This window comes from Hibiscus syriacus, unplaced genomic scaffold (assembly GCF_006381635.1).
Source record: "Hibiscus syriacus cultivar Baekdansim isolate YM2019G1 unplaced genomic scaffold, ASM638163v2 tig00110705_pilon, whole genome shotgun sequence".
Lineage (NCBI taxonomy): Eukaryota > Viridiplantae > Streptophyta > Magnoliopsida > Malvales > Malvaceae > Hibiscus > Hibiscus syriacus.
In genome coordinates this window covers 745888-772448 of record NW_024062831.1, presented here as the reverse complement: position 1 = coordinate 772448, position 26561 = coordinate 745888, and the positions used below count along the sequence as shown (strand labels likewise).

General features: G+C 31.9%; 2 protein-coding genes across 8 annotated transcripts; one reads left to right on the top strand and one right to left on the bottom strand.

The window, feature by feature from the left end:
• The first annotated feature begins 1553 nt into the window (after positions 1 to 1553).
• On the top strand, positions 1554 to 3819 carry LOC120138787 (protein PATRONUS 2). Of its 6 annotated transcripts, none has more exons than XM_039154195.1 (5): positions 1554 to 1675; positions 2554 to 2651; positions 2732 to 3181; positions 3265 to 3317; positions 3453 to 3819. In XM_039154195.1, the coding sequence occupies exons 2-5, from the start codon at positions 2594 to 2596 to the stop codon at positions 3630 to 3632; spliced, it is 741 nt and encodes a 246-aa protein (XP_039010126.1). In that variant the 5' UTR covers positions 1554 to 1675; positions 2554 to 2593; the 3' UTR covers positions 3633 to 3819. The 6 variants fall into 6 exon arrangements, with proteins under 6 accessions (XP_039010126.1, XP_039010124.1, XP_039010125.1 ...); XM_039154193.1 differs by having other exon boundaries at positions 2537 to 2651; XM_039154194.1 differs by having other exon boundaries at positions 2510 to 2651.
• Positions 3820 to 10942: 7123 nt separating this feature from the next.
• LOC120138786 (DNA polymerase I) lies at positions 10943 to 26554 on the bottom strand. Of its 2 annotated transcripts, XM_039154191.1 has the most exons (16): positions 26476 to 26554; positions 25922 to 26185; positions 25086 to 25317; positions 24607 to 24686; positions 24174 to 24212; positions 22880 to 22898; positions 20114 to 20167; positions 18594 to 18721; positions 18439 to 18507; positions 17360 to 17445; positions 16021 to 16130; positions 14350 to 14400; positions 12973 to 13031; positions 11696 to 11740; positions 11530 to 11604; positions 10943 to 11129 (listed from the first exon to the last, which is right to left on the bottom strand). In XM_039154191.1, exons 2-16 carry the CDS (start codon positions 26078 to 26080, stop codon positions 11010 to 11012), a joined length of 1326 nt encoding a protein of 441 aa, XP_039010122.1. In that variant the 5' UTR covers positions 26081 to 26185; positions 26476 to 26554; the 3' UTR covers positions 10943 to 11009. The 2 variants fall into 2 exon arrangements, with proteins under 2 accessions (XP_039010122.1, XP_039010123.1); XM_039154192.1 differs by lacking the exon at positions 20114 to 20167.
• Between the last annotated feature and the right edge of the window lie 7 nt (positions 26555 to 26561).

Below are 26561 nucleotides of genomic sequence, written 5' to 3'. Positions count from 1 at the left end.
TATATACTTATATGATAAAGAGGTGTTAAAAGTGTTTGCATTATTATATGTTATTATGTATACTGAATCCTAGGTGATATATTGGAATTCATAGATTGTATGTTTATATTTATGAGAAATGCATCATTATTATGTTTATGTCTCACTAAGTCTATGACTTAGCGTGTAAGTGATTTACACGTAGGTACTGAGAAGCAGGAGGATCAAAGCTAAGTTTAAAGTAACAACATATCTCTGCTCAAAGATCATATCAGAAGAACCTTAAACAATATGTATGTTTATGTGATATATGTGTTGGCATGTAAATAGAGTCGTTTAGTATGTATGCTCTGATCAACTTTTGTAATGTTTTAAACGTATAAATGTAAATGGTAAATGTATAGTAATGAACGGTTAAATTTTTACGAGTTTTATGTACGTTTTACGAAAGTTATTGTAGCAGTGCATCGATGCACTGTAGCAGTGCATCGATACACAATTTATATTCAAAATTTTTCACTGTGCATGGTACTGTTCACAGTACTGTCCATGCGTATAGTACTGTTCATAAATACATTTTTGCCTTAAATTTTTATAATGAAGTATAATTTAATAGTATTTTATGGTATTTTCTTAATATAAGTTCAAATGTTTTGTTACTTTGTAAAAATATTGTTTTAAAAAGTCAATGTGACATCTCGGACTCGTATCCGAGTCGTATACGGGTTGGGGTGTTACAAAACTAGGAGGGTTCAAAACTGTGTATATGTATTTTTGGGTAATATCAGGTATTCAGGATATCCGAATATCAAAATGTCGGCTTATGTCTCTATTCATTAAATTCGGGTACTCTTAAATTAGGTATCTGTAAAATCTAAATACCCACTTTTTCATGTAATGAGTATTCAATTTATATTTTTTAATTAAATTATTTTTTAAAACACATAAAATATTTTAAAATTTAAAGATCTATAATACATAATTCGCTAATTAGATTTTAAATTTTAAAGTATATATTCAAAGATTAAACTTATTAGAAATACAATTAAATAAATACACTTAAATTTAAAATAAAAAAATAATTAGAGAAATAATTTAAATCGTTAACATATTCAAAGATAAAACTTATTAGAAATACAATTAAATAAATACACTTAAATTTAAAATAAAAAATAATTTGAGAAACAATTTAAATCGTTAACGTGAAACAATATAAGAAATTAATAATTTAAAATATTATTGTGAAACAATTTAAGAAAATAAGAATTTAGAATGTTAGGATCAAACAGTTTGAGAATTAAGAATAAAAATCTAATAAAAAAATTAAAAGTAAAAAAATATTTAAAAAATCGGATACCGGCTTGCAGGTATCCAGTTAAGTGTTATTTTATAACCTGAACCCAATCCAAAAACCAGTCAAAAGTAAAAGGTCGGTTACCTGACCCGAAGATTTAGGTATTTTTACTGTAAATACCTGATAATTTTAGGCCATATCAACAAATTAACGGGCCGAATCATCTGATCTGGTATTTTTGAACAGTCCTACTTAAATCCCCCTATCCGTTAATTTTCAAAACACCAATTACTTCAAATCGAAATCAATAAAAATCTCAGATTGAGTAGTACTTGAGAGATCAAATCAAAGTCCAGAATCTACAGAAAGCAAATTCTCAGATTGATTCGTCAAAAACCTATTGTGAGTTAGTTTTGTTTCTTAAACCCCTTTTACAGTTTCTTCTTTCAGTGTTTGTTTAATTTCTTGATGAAGTTATAATTTTTTTTAAAACGAAGAGAAATATCTTGTATGATTTTAATGGTAGAAAGAGATGAGAGTAATTTGTTTATTGAAATTTAGCGGGTGAAATACATTTAAATGGAAAATCTTAATTTCGAAAAGGTCTGTTTGGTTGTTGAGGAATTCTGGTAAATGATCAAGGAAAATTCAAGATTGACCTATAAGTTTTCTATGGCCAAGATTTCTTTTCTTCCCCTTTCTGGGTTCTTTGTTTTTTTGGGGGGATTTTATGATCTAGGGTTTGTATAATTTCCCAAAGTGAAAGAAGTTCAAACAGAAAATGAAATTACTAAAATTAATTTGAACTTGTTTGAATTATTTTTCCTTTGGGACTCTCCACGAAATTAAATTTTGGGTTCTTCATGTTTGCTACATTTTTCTTTATGAACTGATAAATTGAGATTCTGGTTACATTTTCGTGTTAATTTGGAATAATCACCACTCTTTTCTGATGATTTTTATCTGGTTGTGGTTTTTTTCTTTAGTTTGTTTAGCTGTATGATACGCTTTGTGCTGTACTCTTTACACTATTTTAGTCAACATTTATGCTACTAGGGCTCGGGTGAGTCCCGGGGTCCAAATAATGAGTTCTTACTAGTAGATTATGTTGCAGGATATGGTGTTTTCCTCTTGCATTACACATTTGATTTTCTCCTTTGTCTCTTCACACCGTTTTTTTAATATCCTTTTTATGATCTGGATGTTGCTCGAGTTTCACACCTCTTACATTCTCAGACCTTGATTTTTGTTCCCCTTTTGGAGCACTGCACATCTCACAGGTATAATAAGAGGATTTGTTTCTGTCCGTAATTTGCTTGGATGGCATTGCGTACTGTTGGTTTGATTCGAGATCAGAATATAAATGTTCACTACAATGGTACAATTCCCAAAACTTTCTGTTCCGTTTTTAGATTTTGTTTTTAGGTTGAATTTGATAACTGAAAGTGCAATCTCCAGGAGCTTCTGTTACAAGCAAGGAAAATATGGCTACTGCACCGAGGAAAGGTGGTATCGGTGGAAGGAAACCACTTAGTGATCTACAAAACTCAGTGAACTGGATGACATTGAACAAGGAGAACTCTAAAATCCTTTCTTTCACTGAGAAAGAGACCACCGTCTCAAAACTCACACACGATTCAAGCAAGAAGAAGAGTGTCGACAAAGCCTTAGAGAAACCTCAAGTTGGTGGCCGGAAGGCTCTCTGTGACATTTCAAACTCGGGTAAGCCAAACTTGAAGGAGACATCAAAGAAGAGTCAAACCTCGAAGTTTACCATTTTGGCAGAGAATCCAATTGAACCCGAAGACATTGCGAAGGAAGGATTTCTACACAATCATGATGGATGTGTCAACGCTCAGAAAAAAACTATAAGCAATAACGAGTTCTTGCAGATACTTGGATTAGAAGGTACATATATTTGCTACATTTTCAGATGTCTATTATGATTTAGTTTCTGGATGAAGACTTACATTTTCATGAATGTTGTTTAGATTTCTCCAAACCGCCTGCATCTGCAAAGGGAACTCATATGCCAAATGAAATGGTTGGTTTTCATTTCATTTGTTTCCACCCAGTTAGTTGTTTGTTTATATGTATAACGAAATGGTCGGTTTTGGCATCGACTAGCCTTGGCATTCAGACTGTCTTAATGAATACTGATTTATTAATTCTGTTACAGCCCATGAGTCCTTTGAGGAACTTCGAGGCTAAAGAGATGACTGATCTGCTGATCGAAGATTGGTCTCCGCCGAAGCATAAAATGTCGACAAAACTCAACTCTGCTCCACCTAGTCCAGGGCCAATGGACTGTTCTATGCACTGGAACGATCTCACATTTGAGTTGATCGGATCACCATGATGGGTGAAAGCATTGTTTTCTTTGCTTCTTTGCGAAAAAACCCTTGTATGTTGGTGGACCGCAGTTATTTTGGTAATAAGTAAAATCTGGCAACTTACTTTGGCTGTTATTTCCGTATTTAGTTGAATCGTGTGCTACATTTTACATTCGTTTAGGGATGACAATAGAATGAGAGGGTCGAAATTTACCTTGTTCACCTTTGGTTTTTTACTCTGGCATTGCTGAAAATATCTATCTCACTAACGTAGCATGATGTACTTTACAGTTTACAAATGGTTTTTGATTTGATATTTGGTAGTGGTGTGTTGATCTCTCTAGAGATCTCGGGTTTGAACAGCTATATTTGTAGGTACGTGCACGTTATCAATGATAACCCTCCATTTACAGAAAATGAATGATTTTTTGAAGGATGGTTGATGTTTCGTCATCCCTACTTGTTATAGATAGATGGGTTAACGGGTGTAAATGATCTATGGATTAAAAATCAAATTGATCGATAACGTAAGAGACTGAAATCATATTTTTTTCTAAAATGGGACCAAAATCAAACAGGCAGAAAATGTAAGAGACAATCCGTATAATTTACCCTTGATATTTTTAGTGAAAAGAATATTAGATTTGCATTCGGGAGGTTAAAGAGAGTGAATCAAAAAAATTTAAGATCTAATAGTCATCGACGACGACAATTGGTGATGGCTCAATGATGACCAGCAACTATGATGATTGACGGTCAACAATATAAATTGATTAAATTTAGGGATTAAATTAATATTTTGTATAAAATTTATGGGTAAAAAACATATTTCATGTAAATTTTAGATAAATATAAAATTTAAGATCATGTTTATATTTATCTAAAATTTGAGAATTAAATTAATATTTTACTGTTTTTATAACGACTACATCAATATAAAACGAACCGAAAATAAAAGGTAAATTATACGGATGATTTTTATATTTTTGATATAACCGATTTTAGTCACCGTTTTTTAACAAGTGTGTGTAAACCTAATAATGGTACGGCGGTTAAGGGGAAGTGCTACCGTATGGTAACTTTAATATATGGTTAAGGAAATACGTTATCGAAAATTTTATTAATTTTTTAACATTTCTAGTAAAAAAATTACGTAAAACATTATTATTTTTTATCTAAAACATTAATGTTTTTTAACATTTCCAGTAAAATGCCTAATATTAACATTTTCGGTAGAAAAAAAATAATGTTTTAGGTAGCGTTTTATCATATATGTTAACAAACCCGATAAAACACCTAAAAATATTTTCGGTAGAAATAATAATGCTTTCAGTAATTTTTTACCAGAAATGTTAAAAAAATAATAACATTTTCGATAACACCTTTTCTTAACCGTATATTAGGTGGCCGCACGTGAGACTTTCCTGTCCGGTAGAAAAAATAATGTTTTATGTAGATTTTTACTAGATATGTTAACAAACCCGATAAAACATCCAATAATATTTCCGGTAGAAATAATAATATTTTCGATAATTTTTTATCAGAAATATTAAAAAAATAATAATATTTTTTATAACACTTTTTCTTAATCGTATATTAAGTGACCGCACGTGAAACTTTCCTGTCGATTAAACCACTGATATGAAGTCATGATATCTTTTGTTTCAATATGACTTTGTGAAAATTACTGCAAAAATATAGAAAGCACTTAAAAGATGTCCATTTACTTTTCAATATTAATCTGACATGTCCATTAGATGTGATTTTTCATGAGTATTAACTCAGGTAGTTCTGTATTACGATAATTTAATATAAAATTAAAGAAAGATGTTATAAAAATATTAATGTTTTTTTAATATTTTTGATATAGCGTTATTTAAAATATTATTTTTTTATCGTAAATGTTAATTTAGTTACTTAAAATGAATATTTTTTATATTAATATTTTTGATATAAAATAACATTTTAAGTAATATTTAATCAAAAATATTAAAAAATATTAACATTTTCGATAACGTATTTTCTTAACATTATATTAAGTTTATTTACTTAGAAATCCTCATTAACTCATACAAGAACCAAGTATCATGTTATTGAAAGATAGGACACAAGTGCACACATAAACATGTTAAATAAAAGGATAAATTACAGATTTTTATACTTAAACTATTATCTTTATCTCATTTTAGTATTTAAACTTTTATTTTTATCAAAATCGTACGTAACATCTACATTTTGTTTCGATATGATACCTTGTCGTTAAAAACTTAACGAAACCATTGTAAGTGATACTTTTTTATGGGTAAATTACATCATTTATCACTTAACTATCTTCTCGCCCATAATTGTACTTTTTATTCAAGCTGCAGCCAAGGTAAACTCACAAAGTTAGAAACCTGCTACAGCTGGTGATGAATATATGGATCCAACAGTATAGTTTAACAATTGCTATGGCATTTACTTTGAATAATGAGTGAATGAAAAATATCATAAGGATTTCATTGAAATTCTTAGACATAATATTAACACAACCTTTTCTTGTCCGCAATTCCATGAAAATAGGTTGAAATTTCTTGCAAGCAGAGGTAAAAAATCTATATCCTCGTAAGTTATTTGCATCGATGTCTGTCATTAAATATATAATGGTGTTGTGTCCTTTTTTATTAATATTTAATTATGACATGTACTATTTAAATTAAAAATTTTAGATTCTCATCTCATCTCAAATCTTAATCTTGAATATTCAAAACCCACTTCTCCCCCTCTTTTTTCTTTTCCATTGTCTTGTGATAGTTATTCTTCAATCGACGAGTAGTTCTGCGATTTAACCTAAAATTTCTCAAAAATTTCCATTGTTCAAGTATTTTCCCAAAATTTCTACTTCCCATTACCAAAACTAGTCGTTGTTGTTAAGCCGCCAATATCTGTGTTATTATTAATTTTCCCTTTTTCGTATTACATATTTCTTTCTATCCAAGTATTTCCTCAAGATTTTTATTTTTATAATCCAATTCAATTTTATTTCAAATTTTTTTTCCTTCAAAAATCAAACAAATTTATCAGATTTAATTACATTTTAGATCCTCAAACTATAACTCTTATTTCAAATTGGTCCCTAGACATTTAAACATTTTAATTTCATCATTAAACTATGACTCATTTAATAGGGTAAATTACTTAATCCATCACTCAATTTTCTTCTCACTCTTATTTTAATCACTCTAGTTTAAAATTTTCAATTTAATAATTAAACTGTACACATTAAATTTTTTTAGTCATTTATCAAGATTTTCAATAATAGCTCAATGGCATGACTTATTTTATTAATATATAGTAGTGATGTGTCCTTTTTATTAATATTTAATTATTACATGTACAACAACAACAACAACAACAAAACCCAATTCCCATATGCAATGGGGTAAGGGGGAGGTAGGGTAGTAGGCTGCCCCCAACACCAGGTTGAGAGTAGCTTCCGTGGAAGACCTCTGGCAGTCAAAAAATTAAAAATATAGATAAAATGCAATGCATGTATAAATAAATACATAAATACATAGTTGAACAATATTCATATGCAGTCATTAATATCATTAATATCATATGCGCGTCTTTACTGGGCATATATCCCTAAAAAAAATCCCTGCGAAAAAATCTCTGTATATAGACAGAAACGTAAGACCCGACTAAATTTAAAAGATGAGAGAATGATACACAGAAGTCAAACGATAGCAAGCCCAGTTCTAAGCCTTCATAAATACCAATAACAGAAACGAATAAAAATAGAAGTCATGGAAATTACTACAAAGGCATTAAAAGAAGACAAAGATGATACACCCTAGAGATGTGACCCACACTACTCGACTATTCTAGTTTTAAGTCTCCATACTTTCCTATCAGAGGTCATGTCCTCGGTAAGGGCTAAATCAATCAAATCAGATCTCAAGCAGTCTTCCCACTTTCGCCTTGGTCGTTCTCTCCTTCTGGCACCGTCGACTGTAATCGACTCTACCCTCCTGACCGCATCAGACGGTAGTCGCCTAAGGACATGCCCAAACCACCGTAGTCTTCCTTCCATCAATTTTTTGGAAACATACACCACCCCCAAGGACATCCTAATAGCAGAGTTTGTTGTCATATCCCACAGAGTCCTACCGCATGTCCATCGAAGCATTCTCATTTCTGCGGTCTCTATCCTCCTTACATGATCCTTCTTGGTTGCCCAACATTCTGATTCATACAACAGCGCTGGTCTTATTGCCATTCTATAAAATTTTCCCTTAAGTTTTAGAGGCACCTTCTTGTCACACAAAACTCCAGTAGCGGACCTCCACTTTAGCCATCCCGCCTTTATACGGTGTGTAACGTCATCATCTACACCCCATATTTATGTATCATAGACCCTAGGTACTTGAAACAATCCTTTGAGGGGAGAACGTGTCCTTCTATGCATACTTCTACATCTTCTTCGTTTTGGTCCCTACTGAAGTTTGAACATAAATACTATGTCTTATCAATATTGATCCTTAGACCTTTTTCTTCCAAAGCAGTCTTCCAGGTAGTCAGTCTACTATTCAACTCAGATTTTGTTTCAGCAACTAGGACAATGTCGTCAGCGAAAAGCATACACCATGGTACACCGTCTGGTGTCGCACAATAGATGTCGTCCATAATCAAGGCGAAGATGTAAGGGCTAAGAGCCGACCCCTGGTGGAGTCCGATTTCCACCGGAAATGCCTCGGTGTCGCCAACTGTAGTCCTGACGTATGTAGTATATCTACAAAACATATCACGAATCGCCCGGATATAAATAGTTAGGATCCGTCTCGTTTCCAAAGTCTTCCAGATCGTATTGCGGGGAACGCTATCATAAGCCTTCTCAAGGTCAATGAACGCCATGTGAAGATCTCTAGACTTTTCCCTATATTTCTCCATAAGTCGTCGAAGTAGATGAATCGCCTCTGTGGTAGACCTGCCTGGCATAAAGCCGAATTGGTTTTCCGAAACCCTAGTAACTTGTCTCAACCTAACCTCTATCACCCTTTCCCATAGCTTCATGGTATGGCTGAGTAGTTTAATACCTCTGTAGTTACCACAACGTTGGGGATCTCCTTTATTCTTATAGATTGGTATCACCGTGGACTAATAATAATTTTTTAAATTCTCCTCTCAAACCCTAATTCCAAACCTAAGTCATCATTGGCACCCCTCTTCCCCTCTTTCTTCTCTTCAATTGTCTAATGATAGTTACTCTTTGATCAATGGGTATTTCCACGATTCAACCTAAAATTTAAGGTTAAAAGACGGCGGAAATCGGACGCAATTGAAAATATTATAAAAAAAAAACATAACATTTGATGTGTACTGACCTTAAGCTCTTGAATTCAACATTACTAGCCTTAAATCCAAGTTGTTAGCCTTTTTTCATGAAGACGTGGAGTACAATCCATGAACACAACCCCGGATTAATTACCCTCAATATCAAAATAATTCACCAATTATTAAATAATAATTTAAAGGACCCAATTGATAATATTGAAAGCTAATAGGCCAAAGATAACATCTAATTTGTGTAATTAAGGACTAAATTGAATAATGAGGGTTGAGAGTGAAATTATCTCATTAAGACTATAAAATGTGGATTCTCAATTGGACGGATCAAATCACAAATCAAGTCATGAGTTTGACGTCAAAATGACATTATTTGAAGCTATCTATACAGCCTCAAAAGTCAAAACTAAATAGAATATAAACCCCTTCACCTTATCTTGACTTTGATCTTGTTAATACGAAGGTCAACCTATCAAGTCAATGATCTTAAATTTAGGTTTGGTGGTTGCATCATTATTTTTTAAAACTATTATTATTAAATAATAAAGATAATACTCTAAACTTTTAAAAATATTAATTATTAGTATTTGAAATATATTTTTAATAATATATTATTATTATTTTAATACATAACTAATATAATTAATAATATTTATTATTTTAATAAAATATATTATTTTAATAATATAATAAATAGTTAGATGATCATTTTATAATATTTAATAATTGAGGGACTAAAAATAATAATATATTATAATTAGAGACCATTTGCATACTTTATCTTACAAATTAATTATTATTTAGGCGCTAAAGCTCCAAAACCCGTTGTCCTTTAAATTCTATATTATTCATCGCTTCCTTCCCAAATTTTATTTAAGGTTGTTTTTTCCACTAAAGTAAATTTCAGAAATTTATTTTCGTAAAATATTCTATTTTTTGAAAAGCATTTTACAGTATTTAGATGATATTATGTAAATTATTTTTTATCAATTAACTAATTTCCTAAAATTTATTTATTACAAATATTGAATGCAATAACTAATATTATTTATTATAAAAATATAATATTATTTTTAAAATATTAAAATAATGTATTCAATATTATTATTAAAATATACTTTTATAAATAAAAATATTAAGAATAGTATATTTAATTAACAAAATATTATAAATCATATTAATTATTTATGAAAATAAGAATACTATATTATATTATTAAGATAATAAATATTATTAATTATATTAATTATTTATTAAAATAAAAATATCATTATATTAAAAATTGTAATATTAAAATAAAATTGATCCAGGTCAACCTAGAAACCTTAAATTTAGCATCAATTGTATGAGATTCTTATATATTAGGATTACTTTTTATTCTAGTAATGTGATACTTTGGAAGCTGCTCTATAAGTCTTGACTATATGTATCAAGCTTTGAAGTTAGCTAAAATTTAAATTCGAGACCTAATCGGAAGAATTGTGAAGTCGAAGGGATTCAAATAGATTAAAGTATGACATTTAGAGGACTAATTTGAATGAAATTTAACACCTCAAATTGAACTTATAAAATCTAACAAGCTTGCGACTGCCAAGTTTTGTTAAACAAAATAAACTAAAATATTCAAGTTAAAACGATTCCACATAGAGCCCTTTTATTTTTGAAATAAAATTTACAAACTTGAATTAATACATTTTCAATTACAAATAACTTTAACCTCTAAATTTTATGATTTTTATTATTTTGATCCTAATTATTTTTGTTTAGAACTGATTTTTTTTTTAATTTTGACGATGGTATTCTAAAATTACTCTGGTCATAATTTTTAAATGTCAAATTGTAAATACTAAAACTGAGAAGGGCTAATATATACCAATAACAACGATTGCAGATATTGAACTTCAAATTTTAAACTGGAAGTAACATATTAATTGCATTAGTCAACTGAATTAAAAAGCAAAAATCACTTTAATTCACTTTTTTACGGCAATAATCCTTCCTATAATGATAAGCAATTCAACGCAGTTGTCCCTTTCTAAACATATTTAGATTTCCTTAATAGCGCCAAAGCAAGATTAAGATGCTTCAAGCTTCTTCCACAAATACAAAGCTCTTCTAATAATTGGATCAGCTGAGAATCCTTCTGCATATGCACTTATGGCATTCAAAAGGCTTGTGAATTTCTCACCATTGTCCTGCATTCAATAATACCATAATTTTCAGTTTTTGAAGTTGCTCCCATACTATATAGCATGCAACGTAAATAGTCCTCACCAAGGACATTCCTCCCGTATATCTAATATCTATGTTACTCAGACTCGGGTGTGAATGTTAGATACGTATTTGGTTAGATTTTTCAAGGTTTCCCATGTATTGAGGATCTTTGAAGGTTATATCCCCATATCCATATGTTGGACACAGGTACTTCAAGTAAATGCGAAGTCTGAGCAACATAGCCTAATATGTAATATTCAGGTGTCTGGTTTTATCTTTACAAACATCATATGCCAATCATAGCCCATTTTTTCACCAATCCGAGGGAGACCTTTGGCATGTGGGGATGTAATTCATTTGAAACTAAAATTGTCTACGAACCTCGGGTTTATTAAATGTGAGATCTCCGGTGGAAAATGGTACCATGTAGAATGGAAGATCACATCTCAGCATTGCCTACAATAACATCAAGTATGAGGATAGATAAAGACACTTGTTATCACTTCAAATTGTTGTTACCCACAAGAAGAAAGGACGGAAAGATTACCAAGTTCTTGCTTAAGACAGCTTGTTCAGCATTTTCTATCAAGGTCTGTAAAAAATAATACGTAACTTTGGTTTGCCAGTATATATAACAGAAAAGACAAAAGAGGAGACAAAGGGACCTTATTTCACATAAAAATAAAAAAGTTTAAAAAAACAACTCGTGCAGAAAATTCTCACATGGCTATAAATAGAAATCACACCCATTTCCTTCCACAACCCAAAAAGAGAATCCACCTCAATCAGAACAAAATATGTCTTGTTATGTTAAATACTAGAACCGAGTCTATTCGCAAACATAAGAGTTTCTAATTTAGCTAACAAGGAGATATCCCTTTTCTGGTAAGATGAGAAACTATTCACCATAATGCAGTATTATTGTCACTAAAAAAACTCAAAAAAGTCTAGTTTGATTAACCTCAAATCCTGAAAACAGAAGAAATTTAAGGCAAAAATTTGTAGGCAATAGATCACAAATGCAGATGAATTACCATAAAGAAAAATAGTTGGTGCTCAGTTCAGAATATCCATTTTTTTTTTGGTAATATTTCATAATGCTTTCCTATCTATAAACCTTTGAAATATATAATTATTTGGAACATGTTCTTTTATAAGGGAAAATTTTTATATCAATAACTAAATCACTATCAAACAGACCCTAAATTAATGAATGGTTTCTTGTAGCTTCAGCTTTAGGCTTTGCTTAGCATGAAGGACAGAAAGGAGCAACGATGACAAATTCATTAATCTAATCGTTCAAAGTAGGAAAGTGTTTATGAATCTTAACCATTTGATTAACAAATTTTCTATCCTCACTCGTTTCTATCCTTCATATGAAACAAAGCTAGAGAAGTAATTTCTTCTACTATGGCTAAACCTTAACCCATAAGATCCATGATTCTATAGTTTTAGAGCCATATTTAGGTTCAAAATTAGCAACAGATAACCAAAATGCTATCCCATATAACAAATCCTGAAAATGTGATGATTGAATAAACAGAAACTATATAATGAGGGCCAGTGCAAGTGAACCTAATTTGTAGGCCAGTTTAGGTAATTGTTGGGAAATAGGATGTCATATAATATATATATATATATATACACACAGTTGTATGTATATATGCATATTTATTAAAATCACAACCACACCAAGTCGTTGACTTGTGCTTATGCAGTTGGCCCGTCTCATTTTCAGTTCAGCTATATATAACATATATGACCACAACAATCTTTTAGTAGCATGCACGTTTTCATGTTATGTTCATCCTACTCTGATTATACCTTCCTGATGTGGTTTTCTTCAACCTGGTCAACGCACTTTAGTAAATTCTCCAATGTGCCTACACATAAAAGAAAACTCATAAACAAATACGAAAAAACACAGAGACTAGGGGAAATGTAACAGTGGTGTACAAAAGTGAAACCCCTAGCTAAAATTTAATGCACTTTGTATAAAATATTAGTAAACTAAAGCATAATGAATTCCACAAAATAATTCTTAATAAAACATAATTACAATCTCTTGAGCAATGATTCATATCACATATTCATTGAAACCAGTATTTTGGGATGATATATTACGAAATCCTATTGTGATAGTCATATGGATTCCAACATCACAAAAATGTCTGATACAATAATATTACTTCTTAACCTTTCTAAGGGATTAATAACAGTGAAATGGTAGTTTCTAAATCTGTACAATCTGAGCAACTGCTGGAACCAACACTTCACTCAAGCTTTCTGTAACTTGAGAAAGGATTACTCTTACATTTATAAATTGCAACTGTAATCCATTATTCCAAGTATCTTACTCATTACGTGTTGATAAATCTCTAATCTGGTAGTGCATATATATTTGCTATGTACATGCTACATCAGACATATGACAATGGTGTTGTACATCTTTCAATATTAAAACATTTCAATGCTAAGAGTAGTTGACCCCATTTTAGATGATAAGAATCTTAAAGCACATGTATTAAGTTTTCACTAGCTACACAGGCAACTTTTTTTTTCCTCATCTTTTCAATGGAACCAGGTAAAAGAATATTAAATTATTCGGGCAAGGGTTTATAAGTTTGTGAATCATGGTGATATTGCACAAGGCTTAGCCTAGTCTTGGTTTATTGGTGGCACAAGGCTTGCTGCGAGTCATGGGGATATTGCATCTCTTGTGATAGGTGTGTCATTCACAGGAAAGAAGGTACATACCATTCTCAGATGCTTAATAAATACAAATAAAATGAAGAACTCAAGTGGTTTTTACATATGGCAAAACCACTTTGTGAAACCCACGGAAAGGAATTACAAGTATAAAATTAGCAGAGAAATCCACCTAAACATCAAAAGTATCAAGGTTACTCAGACGATCTGGCCAACAGAACCTCCATAAATGACTTACTTAAACCATTACTCAAAACTACAACATACAGAATACTTTTCTAACCTATAAAACAGGGCCAATTTCCTTGCTTACATACAGGGTCAAATAAATTAATATTTTGTTTATTATTATTCCAGGATAACTAGAGTACTCATTAGTCTTCTATCAAAAAAAAAAAAAAGAGTACTCATTAGTAAAACATTTGACAGGGGCAGATTGTTTGATCTAATAGAAAAACAAGTGCAGCTTTTCTGTTCTTAACAATAACATACCAAACTTAGTGATCAATTGAACAGCATGGACATTTCCAATTCCATCAACTCCTGCACTTAAAAGGAAATGAAAAATCAATAATTTGAGGTACAATCTGATTTAAAAAGGAAGTTAATTAGGATGGAAAATTCCAAAGTAAAATCAAAGGTAATAAATGGATATGCATGTTAATCTTAACGTTGGAAGAACTCAATCTTCAAGTTAAAGTAATGTAGAAAAAAATATCAGGAAAAATGCAAGCCACTCCAACTCAATCTAAACAACACAATTGCAATGTGGCGCAGCTACTATACATGTTGCATCTGGAATTCCAGATATAAAATATTCAAGCCTCGTAAATACGAAAAGACAAAAGATGATGCAATCAGTTTCAGCTACTAATCATCTCTTTCAATTCACATCATGTTTCCACCACTATCAGATAAGTCAGACTTATGCTATGGATTTTGTATTTCTGGAAACCAACTTCTACATGTATTTCACTTGAGCCAGAGCAGTTAATAAACGATATGGACTTCATTTCACCTTTCTATACTTCCTGCACACTCTAATGCTAACTAGCTATCATGCTTTCACTTCAGGCATGATCATAATATAGGATCCAGCTGAACCAAAATAAATAGGACCTCCACTTCCAAATAAACAGAGAAGTCCTATCGAAAGACTCAAACACCAATGAACCTATGCTACTTATCTTTTCTATTGAATGACCGTGAAAAAGGATTTAAAAGTATGAAAAATGTCCATCAAATGTTTTCTAAAACAAAACATTCATATAGACCCACTTCCACCACTATCATGTTTCTACAATAATCAAGTTAAGTCTTAATCTGTCAGATACAATCGGAGAAGTGAATATGCTTATTTTTTGTTAATTACACTTGCCAATTTACTCTTACTTATACAAGATAACAGGTTTAACCAAGATCATTCCTAAATTAATTCCATGTTCTTGGAAAGACAAATTGACTTGACGGGTTCAATAAGTCATATTCCACACAGCGCATCATCTATTCCATTTGTTTTGTAATTATATACCAGCCAATCACCCCAAAATATAGTTCTCTTTAGTACAAAGCTACATGGTACCTCATGGTTTATAAAACCAAACCTCATTTTGGGAGTAAAAGCCTAACCATAGCTCCTCATATCCCTCATGTTTTTCAAGCTCTAATTACAAATCCTAGTTCTCACTTCTCACCAGTTATTTCTTAGTAACATCCTATTATCTATTTCCTACTTCATACTTACCACATCTCACTCCTCACGTCCAAGGTACGTCCCAATGAACCTCTCCATCCTCCCCACCTCGTATCACATATTCTGTATTCGTATTTCCACTCCCAAAAATAAAAGAATCATTCACATGAAACATAGCTCATACAACAGATGGTGCAAACTTGACAACAAACTTAAACAAGAAATGCTTGATATCACAAATTACTTTTAAACTTCAATGAGATGTATAAATAGAAAATGTGTAGCTTCTGCAGATGCCATGATAAAAGAACCAGGTTAACATATAAAAAATATTGCTCAAATCAATTTGTCGGTGTTTCTGCATGCTCTAAAGTAACTTAAAGAAATACTATAGAAACAGCTTGAGAGAATATGGTGAATATATTCTTTTTCTTATTTTACTGAGCATTTGAAACTAATTTTATGACAACCTGGAATATTGTCACATCTATCACCCACAAGAGAGACTACATCAACAAACTGAGAAGGTTTCAGATCTCCATATCTTTTTGAGAAATCCTCCAGTCCAAATGAAACCATCCTGATAAAGCAAAGCAATAAAAAGATTAGATCCTTGAGAACAAGCAAGAATATCTACAACAGAAAATCAAACAAACTTAGTTACTTAGGCAGAAGAAACCACCATAACCAACATCTAAAAGTTTCACAATTTTGAACATACCAGTAAATACGAGATCCAATTCTCAATTCAATTACATACTAACCATCAAATCATAAATCTACACAACTGACAGAAATAAGGTGTGTAATATAGAGAAACCTACTCTATAATGAATATCATGCAAGTAAAATAAGTACTTGGAAAAAGACGATAGTGGTACGCATCTAATTTTACTATTATAAACCCAAATAGCTCTGGTCTCAAATGAAGTATCTTGATATGACTGTAATTTCCTAACTATTTTTCAGCAAATCATTAGTTTATTACTTTTAACATCGTCATAACCTTAAACTTTTTTATTTTTTTTATAAGAAAGGGAGGTCTCATTAAAACCCCCCTTCATATCCGTCGAAATACCAAAAGGGTATCTCAACGAACATTAGAAGGAGGAAAAGAGTACCTCAAAATTTTAGTAAATAAAACTTTATTCAAAATAAAACACCTAAGTACAGCAAAGAGTACAAGCAGCCAAAGTAGGAACAAATACCAACTCAACAACAAAGACAAACAACAAAACCAAAACAGTAGGACTAAAACTAAACCCAATTAACCAATTCCCAAGTAAGCTAACTTGTCAGCTTCCCAATTTGCATTTCTCTGAATTAGTCTAACAATCACATTGCAGTCCAACACAACCGTTAAAATGAAAGTGGAAAAAAATGAAAAAAAGATTCTTTGGATATTACACCGTAAAACTTATATTTTAACTGTCCTGAATTGGTAACTTCCACTGTGTTTAATAGGAAAATAGTCAAATGAGAAGGGTAAGCCTAATCTATCAATATCCATGAATTCAGATACTGCACTCGGAGGAGTGACAATTAATAAAACCATGCATACATAAAAAATGACGGACAACTTAGAAAATCTCCAGATGAAATTACATATACTGGACCAAAAGACTGGCTTTGGGATATTCAAACATATGAACAGTACAATTTTGTACAAATGAAACAGATACACATGAAAAATGTGTATTATGCATGCAAAGAAAAAATCAAGCTGCCTACTCTATGAAAAGCAAGGATTTTATTACCCATTTTCAATTGAGGTTAAGAATGATAATGCATTAAAGAATGTATACTAACTCATATCCACGTGGTGCAATTCGTAGTAGGCGTAATGAAGGACATAGGATCTGAAAGAAATCTTTGTCGGGGGAAACAACTCGAACCTGTCAGGAAAAAAGTTAAAACCCAAAGCACCTGATCAGAAGGAGAAAGTGATAAAAACAATTAGTATTATACAAAAGTAACATTCTGAGTCCTTGTGGGATAAACAATAATTAATAGAAAATCTTAATAAAATGATTTTTTAGGTTGCATAATACTTAGTCAAATCTTATGAGCTCACTTCTCTAGAAAAACTGACATCCATCACTTTGTCCCGGCTATCTATAGGATAACTACTTTCTTCCTATTCCATTGTGATGAAGCTTTACCTCTTCCTCGCACATAGATGGGCAAAGACATTAGACAAAAGGAAATTTTGTCATTGATATTGTCTCATTAAACATTCCAGCCATTTAAAAATGTTATTACTTGATTGGCATTAATTGAGTACATATCTTAAAGAGGTAGTTTGAAATGCTTAATTTTTTAATTTACATCATGAATGTAATTCTATTTTTTGTACTGAACATACTTTGATACCATAAACCATTGATGCATAGATTGTTCGAGTGAAATCTGAGTTCCTTTTTATTTCATATGCACCTTCAAAAAGAAAATTTTGGATTTGCCCCTGAAGATGACCCAAAACATCTCCAATTATTTTAATCAACATACCTCCACCAATATAAGCCATTAGCAGACTAATACTAATTATCAAGTAAACAGAAAGTCAAAAAGAGACAGACAACTTCAAACTTTTGAAAAAGTAAACTCTCACATAGCTCCAACACCACGTAATATTTTGTCTTTCCCTGGTTAGCATAAGAGAAGCGTGTTCAATTAAATGGGTAGCTGATTTTGATACTGTAAGTTCTTTTTTATCACAACTTTTATTAGTAAATGTGATATAACAATATAAATTGAGCTCCGAACTGTCACATGTGAAAGTAACTCTGAACTAGTAAAATCTCTTTTGCTCCAAACAAAGCCAAAAGTTAGTGAACAACGTCAAAGGGCGTACTCGTTTTTTCCCAATGAAAACTAAAGAAAATTACCTTAAACCCTGCATCAACACTCCTTGCAGCCAGTGTTCCAATCACGTCATCAGCTTCTACCCCAGGTACCTGCCTTAGATTAAAATTCTTAATTTCTAGCAACACAGCACATGGATCAACCCAATAATAAGCATCTCTGGTGTCAAATGATTTACCTCAATCACCTTAATGGACAGAGCTTTGATGGATGCCTTCAAATATTGAAGTCCCTGAACTATGGTATCAGGTGTAGGAGGGCGGTTGCTCTTGTATGAAGGGAACATAGTATGACGAAAATTTAAACCTTCAAAAAAATTCAAGAGTATATTTTAGACATTAATTCAGATAAAATATGTATATTTCCAGCCAAAATGGTGACATAATACAATTTATTCTTCTTTACATGCAAATGCTACAGTTAATACTTAAAATCCAAATAGACTTAACAAGAGCCAACTGAATCAATGCAAAGGGGAAAAGGGACCAAATTGCAGGCCTCTAAAAATAGATACAACAAAGATATAAAGTATTGAAGCCAACAAACAAATAGGAAAATATTTTATATCAGTTAATGCTTCTCATAGAAAATAAATCCATGTATAAAACTAGAGATACAATTAGAAAAAGGCTCGCCCAGAACCACTTGAGGCCTAAAAGTTATTGACCAAGAGGACGGTAGCTTAGAAAGGCAAATCAAGCGACTTAGCTTTGGGTCTCTACAGAAGCTCATTTATTGTCCAAGTGGGTAGAGGCTGTCATTTGAACAGAGATTGAAGAAGGATTAATGGGGCACTATATAAAATGCAATAACACACAATCAAGATATCTACAGCTATGCCTAAACTTGATCAATGACCCTAATCAACCTAAGCAAAGATTTTTCTGTCTGTTCATCTCATTCAAAAAATCGATAGCTCTTCAAGTCTTTCTCCAAGTCAGTCATAGCAATCTTCAATTATAAAAAACACTGAATTCTGATGAAATGAAATCTCCTAAATACAGAAGTTAAGGCCATCGTAGTATTGCCCGTAATGTTTTGCTTCCTGAATAACTACAATTAAATATACTACTAGTTCTTTGATGAAAAAACAGGTATAGAAGCAAGGAACCTGTAAAAAGATAACAGCACACATTGGAAACGAGCTTTCCCATGATTTACCTGCTAGTGTAGCAGAAACAGAAACGATAGCAAAAGCAACTAACAGGACTTTTAATGCAGAAGATATCAAGAGCAAGGAAGTCACTAGAGTGGCATTATTGGCATTTATATTTGAAAACAAAAAGAAAAGTGGGGTTTATTATCCTGTATAGTCAAGAAAATTCCAGAAGACGTGTTATCCTATTATATTCTTCATTCATTTCTGTTGATGCAAGGGGTATAATACGCATATTGGAGTTCAAAATTCCTTAACGCAAATAAAGCACATGCAAACACCCTCCCAATCTGAAAGAAGCAAGAATGTAAAGATCTGCTCTTCTATTTTTACATGGAAGAACTGGCCTTTGGTACTATTTATACACACATGTAATGTGTGTGTGCACTTGTGCATACACGTGTATACACACACATGGCTTCACCTTAATTATCCAGTTCTACCAACTCATACTATTCCAAATTTTCTGATTGATTTCTTAGAGATAGTCTACTACAGCAACTTGACCACACAATAGAATAAAATTGCATCAAAAAGCATACCTTTCCCCATGACATTTTCTTTTGAAGAAAAAGATGTATGACCAAATGGAATTCCTGAAAAGAAGAGGTCCTTTTTATTAAAAATAATTGCTGGAAGGAAGAGCTTCAGATTCCATGGAAGTCCATGCTGCTGATTACAAAAGGGATTACCAGACTAGATGACCCTATCCAGCACATAAAGAGCATAAATCCCCCAAAAATAAAACTAAAGTTGATGCATAGCAATCCAAGACAGTTTCAAATAGCATCAAAAGGTTTATTCAGATCATATAGGGCATCTTAAAGATGCTACAGAGGTCATAGTAAAACTTCAATGAACAAGAGTATCAGATTTCATTAATATCCTTAAACAATATTTTGTGCACAAACAGAAAACTTTTGTCTTATACAAAATTTCTACTTTTTGTAAATCATAAGTTCAATTAACTTCAACATTTGCAAGTATTTCTCAGGCGACAAAGCTTAGGTTGGAAAGAGTTTCAGCTCTTCATACAAAGACTTTTTAAATTAAACTAAAGAACTTTTACACTACATATGAAATAATCAGTCAAAGGCTTTTTCACATTTAAATGAGCTTATAGACACAAAAACTAGCTCAAAAAATATAATGTTTGCTCAATAGTGAAAAGCAAAGAACTAATGGGGGCTTTCAAGCAAAAACGTGAGTGAATGATTTCATGCTAAAAGGTGAAAGAGAGGGAGTGTGAGCGAACTGAGAGACTGAGATAACCTTTTTGAACTAGAACTATACTTACATAACACCTTGCACCAATGACTTGGAACAAGCATAAGAACTAAACAAACCTGACCAACAATCAATAAAAGAACAAATTTGAAAACTTAATTTCCCCAACGCATCAAAGATTAGTCAGAGTTTCTAAACAGACTACATCTCCAAGTAGCCCAGAGTCTGAAATTTAGAACAAGCTGCATGCTTATGTAGATGTATGTATTAAAGCATGGTAGATACATGGAGAAAAATATATACAATTAGACAAAATTAACAGCCTACAACGTGTGAAACTGATAATTTCTATTCAGTTTATTGCAATATTCAGATCCGAGTACAAGAAGTTTTTTACAGACTTGGTATAAAGAAGTTGAGTTAGATAAGGACTCCTTTTTTATTTATTTTTAATCTAGGGTGATTACAAGATAGTATCGGTTCTAAAGATTCTCAACAATTGGATATGAAAGCTCAACACCCTTGCAATCTCTGCTGCTCGAACCTGGGACTTCTAGGGATAACAACCATCCCTTTAACCACTAAGAGGATAGAATTTTATCTTAATCTAATATCTATACAAACTTTGAACTACTAAATGGATAGAACTTAACCTAATATCTATACAAGAGTTATACTAGGACTAAACCACTTATTTCCAAATAAATATCTTACATGTTATTCAAAATCGAGACTGCTTTGAAGGTGATTATTTATTAAGAGAAACTAAGTTTATCTGGTACACTTTTTGTGAATAGGACTAAGTTTGTTGTGAGAGAAGGTTGTTAGGATCAGGCTTTGTAATATTGTTCTGTCAATTAAATTCAGAGGCACTCTTTCCCACCTTCCAATGTCCTTCATGTTATTGATGTAACATGAAGGTTATGAAGGGGGGTTTTAATGAGGCCTACTTACATTTTCTATCAAAAAGTTTATCAGGTACTTTAGAAGTGATGGATGAAAAAACAATGCACAAACCTACTGCATAACTAAAAGAAAAATGAATTGTTGAGGATTCTCCTAACCAAAATCTTCCAAGAGAGACACTGCACTAGACAATATATTTCTATTAAACTATGAAAATTACGAATTTCAGAGTCGCCATAGGAAATATTGGCATCCATTGCAACAGGAAGGGGAAAAAACGTTCCATGGAGAAATAAATGCTAATAAAGAAAGTATAACCGATACTTTACATATGGTGGTCAGCATAAACTCGTGCCTTAAAGGCTCAAAATAAAAAGAAAAGAAAAAGGCCTCAACTTTTGAACAGAACCTGAAAAACTAAACAAGGATTTTATATCACACCCCGAAAAGAAGAATAAAAGAAAAGAAAAGAAAAAGAAGCAGGTAAAGTTAACAGCAGGCATAGGTGCATATCAAAGAGTTTGACCTAAATGTTTATACTAAGGATGGGCAACAGGATTAGTTAGGGCACTGAACATATCTTATGTCGAAATACTAATGAATATAGTATTGTCCAATAGGTCCATGGAACCTATGATTTAGATTGTTTGGATTTGGGTTCCTAAATGAAGGGAAGAAAAGGACCTAGTGTAAGAGAATTAAAAATACACGAATTAGATGAAAGCTCTTGGATTCTTCCCTGCTCCATTTGATTTAGCCCTGAATGAAACTCCAAGCACAAAAATGTCGCACATTTTTTTATCTATATATCATGAAATAAAAACAGCAAAATGCACTGTTTTATCATAATATTGGATTTTTCAATACTAGTAGTAACTCTTTTGGTTGGGTTTCTACTTTTTATGTTTAACTTTGTCCAATTTGATTAGTCCAGTTTAGGCTTCTTCCCATGACCTTAACATTAACACTCCTTCCGGCAATGGGAGTGCATATGAAACAAAAGTGGAGTATGGAAAATATTCCCTAGAGCACCAGGAGCCTTACCAGTTAAAATCAGTTTCATTTAGAAACCATTTCCAAAATCTTAAAGGTTTATTTAAATAATAACATTGCATATAAGGATTATGAATTAAATAATATAAGGAAAAATAAGATTACTGAATTTTAAATCTCACCATCATGGTCAAACACAACCTGCATGAGAAAGGGGGAACTTGTAAGGAACACTATGTAATTGGAATATTATACAGTTATAAAAAGTAAAGTGAAAATGAAAAAAAAAACACCTGCAATGACAACCTATAAAATCATAGTAAGGAATACCTATGGACAGCCTAGAACAAAGCCATAGAATTTTTTTCCAGCAATACAGCTTACAAGACAACACATATTATGCAATGAACAACTTTCCAAGAGTGAGAGTTATTGAATAGTCGACACAGATTCTCCATAATACATGTGTTAACTTCGGGGGGAAAATCATAAAGCTCGTTACTTTACATTCCTTGTTTTTCAGTTGCCTTATGGGTCAGTAATCAGTTTAAGATGTTTGTATTAAAAAATTAAGGAGCTTCATTTGAAGAATAAGTTTTCCATTTAGCTTTTTCCTTTTCCAGAGAAGGAATACTATACATTTTTAGTTATACAAGCTCTGAAGGGAATCTTAATGCCAGTATCCAACAGAAAACTGTAACTAAATTAACTCATCAAACCAGCTAAACCTATAGATGAATGTCAGAGCAAAATGAGTATTTCCTAGTTTTCTACCTAATTAAATGCAATAGGTATACTGAAATGATAGATCAGCAGCTACTTAAGTTTAGTTTTTGACAGGATAATAATATACAAACAAGCCTTGCATGTTAGTAAAATAGTCAATCCAAAAAACAAACCAGATTAATCATTAAACCAACAAATTAAGTTATTGGTGATTGATATATTATAAAATGATTAATCTGCCCATTTGGTTCAGCTCTGCAATTAAAACAAACCAGATTAATCATTAAACCCCATGAAGGCAAGTTTTAATTGCAGAGCTGAACCAAATGGGCAGATTTCAACTTTAAGATCGAATATCAATTGGGTGGGGTTGAAAATACTTTGTTTCACAAAAATTCACAGTGCCCCCCTTCCTTTAACCAAGTAATTTGCTATTCCCTTATAAATATGGCCCAAAAAGACAGACATTATAATCAAAAGTCACATTTATCAGCTTCAGGCATTTTCAGTCACAATAAATATGGTCTTAGAAATGCTTTGTATTTATACCAATGTCTTTAATGCCTTCCTATCCACAACGTCAAACTCAGGTTGTTTCAATAAATTCCAAATTCTAATACAACATTTATATCAGCAAGATGCTTTGCAGAGAATCTGGACAATGGTGAAGTAAACATACTAGCATCTCTAAAAGTATTATTGAGAAAGACCAAAAGAAGCCAAAAAACATAAAATATAAAGCATACATACCGCTACATGTGAAGGAACAAATTCCAGAACATCAATTATCTGCAAGTTAACAACAATTAGAAATGCCTTAACCTATATATATATATATATATATATATATATATATATATATATATATATATATATATATATATATAATTGAAAATAATATATTTAAAGATTCTCAACAAGAATATAGAAATTTCAAGATTTTTGTTACTTTACAAACAATAGGAATCATGCCACTTCTAATAGTTTATCAAAGAATCAAGTAGTATTGTTACGAAAATAATGCATGATTAGCAATTAAATAATTCCACCATGTAATCTGTTAACAATGATAAGCAAAAAATGATAGCAGCAAACAAGAGACTACATCAAAAGAATGCTTTCAGCATAAATACAATAGAAAGAGAAGCAGAGTAGTTCCATTAATTATACCTATAAAACTTACAAGTGATAAAGCTGTAAATATAGTTAACACCCAGTCACCATTGCCATCAGCATGCGATAGGTACCCGTGATGCAGTTTCGCTATTCCCAACCATACATGAAGACGTGGGGGAAAATAAAATAGAAAGTAAAATCAGTGCAAGTAACATATGACTATGAGGCACATGATGGAGAGAAAAATAACTTGTATAAGAAATTTATAGGACACAGTTTTAGGCACATAGAAGCATAGCTATATTGGAAGGTAGCTACTATGACTAATCCACATTTAGGAAACAAATTATATGTTTATGCCTTTTTTTTGTTCCTTTTAATTTAAGAAACAATTTACCAATTGACATAAAAAATGAAAAGCAGGCAGCAGCAAAGAAACACCTAAAACTAGCATCAGAAAAGAAGAAAACAAAAGGAACAACACTTTAATCTGATAAAAATAAAAACCTTTTGCAGAAAACGAAAACCATTAGCAACATGAGTTACCTAGAAGTTTGTAGTAGGCCCTATAAATGACTGATGTGCCATCAATAAGCATTACTCTACCATTAGAGGGATTAGCATTCACCACATTTTCTCGAAGGTTGGCTCTGCCTAGAGCTGAATCTTGGTGAAATTTTGGTTCCTTCTTTGCAGAAATCACTGCATTCCCATGGGAAATTGCATGAAGATCATCAGGTAAAGTAGAATTTATGTTTCCAGATAAATTGCAGTACCCCTGTCAATGAAGTACATTAATAACATCAGGCAATAGTTACATAATCTCTGTATAATACTACAAGGGATATGAATAATATCTTCCAACATAAAAACAGGACTGCAAAAGCTAAAAAAACAATTGCCATTCGTCAGTCATGTGATGCATGCTATTAACTGAATTATTTTTTATGTTCCCAGACAATCCTTTCATCCTCAGTTTCCTATATATATATATGGTTATATTTCAGTTTCAAAGGCCAAGCTAGAAACATGTTAACTTACAGCTGCAACAAGTATGTGCAGGTGGGTATTTATTGAACTTAGAATTGGTATTTTGCAGCTTCAAATGCTAAGCTCAAATATGGTAATATATAGTAACAAAAGCGTCCGTCAAAGCATGCATTAGTTGGTTCAGAACCAAAATTAGCTCAAGGAGGCAGTCAAACACTGAGGATACAATAATTGGCTGTGTTTTTTAAATAAGAATAATGTTTCCATTAAAATTGTATTCCAATCAAGAACAGGCATCTTGACACATGCAACCATACACGGGAAATAAACAAGAAAAAGGCCTCTTCTAAGGTTCTTATTCTCTTTGTTCTACAAACATTGTTTAGCAGTACCTTAATGGTTTGAAAGGGTGAAGGGCGGATCACATAGAATCTGTTACAACTCAATGATTTATTTCCAACCCTCAGATTCATTGAGAATTTCCTTCGAATGCAATGAAGACTCGCCCATAAGGAAGGATTGCGAAGATTCAAGGAAGGATAACAAGCCATTAATTCATAGCAACATTCCTTCTCTCTTACTATGATGGATATATATATTGAAAAAAAAGCCTTCAAATATGAATTTAACCAGAAATACGACTGATGCCAATTCTCCTGCAATGGAAAAGGAAAAATAAAATCAGCCTGAAATGAAATGAACTTTTTTCCAGTCTTCCATTTAAATAAATAAAAGGCTTTACATTTAACCTCCGTCAATGGCATAAGAGAAAATAAGATTTTAAACATAGATGCTCTTTCTTAACCAAAAACAAAAACAAAACTTGTTATTTAGGCATTTTCCTTGGAAAATGTTCGTCTTCCACTTCAAAATTACAATCTTAAGGGCATAATTAAGCAATAATATAGTTGGAGGTAAACAGTTTTGGTCTTTGGTTTCTCCATACCTGGGAATTGGGTGAGAGTGTGTGTTGCAGAGCTTTAACAATTGCCCGCCAAAGATAAAAAAAAGTGGATTCTTTTATAGGATAAC

What these genes read in the sequence shown, in the direction of transcription:
- LOC120138787 (XM_039154195.1), top strand. Translation starts at nt 2,594, where the DNA reads ATGGCATTGCGTACTGTTGGTTTGATTCGAGATCAGAATATAAATGTT. An exon ending in TATAAATGTTCACTACAATG is followed by an intron (nt 2,652 to 2,731) that starts GTACAATTCCCA and finishes TGCAATCTCCAG; the next exon opens with GAGCTTCTGTTACAAGCAAG. An exon ending in CTCATATGCCAAATGAAATG is followed by an intron (nt 3,318 to 3,452) that starts GTTGGTTTTCAT and finishes ATTCTGTTACAG; the next exon opens with CCCATGAGTCCTTTGAGGAA.
- LOC120138786 (XM_039154191.1), bottom strand. Translation starts at nt 26,080, where the DNA reads ATGGCTTGTTATCCTTCCTTGAATCTTCGCAATCCTTCCTTATGGGCG. An exon ending in CACCCTTTCAAACCATTAAG is followed by an intron (nt 25,318 to 25,921) that starts GTACTGCTAAAC and finishes CTTCATTGACAG; the next exon opens with GGGTACTGCAATTTATCTGG. An exon ending in TCAATTGATCACTAAGTTTG is followed by an intron (nt 13,032 to 14,349) that starts GTATGTTATTGT and finishes TTTTATGTGTAG; the next exon opens with GCACATTGGAGAATTTACTA.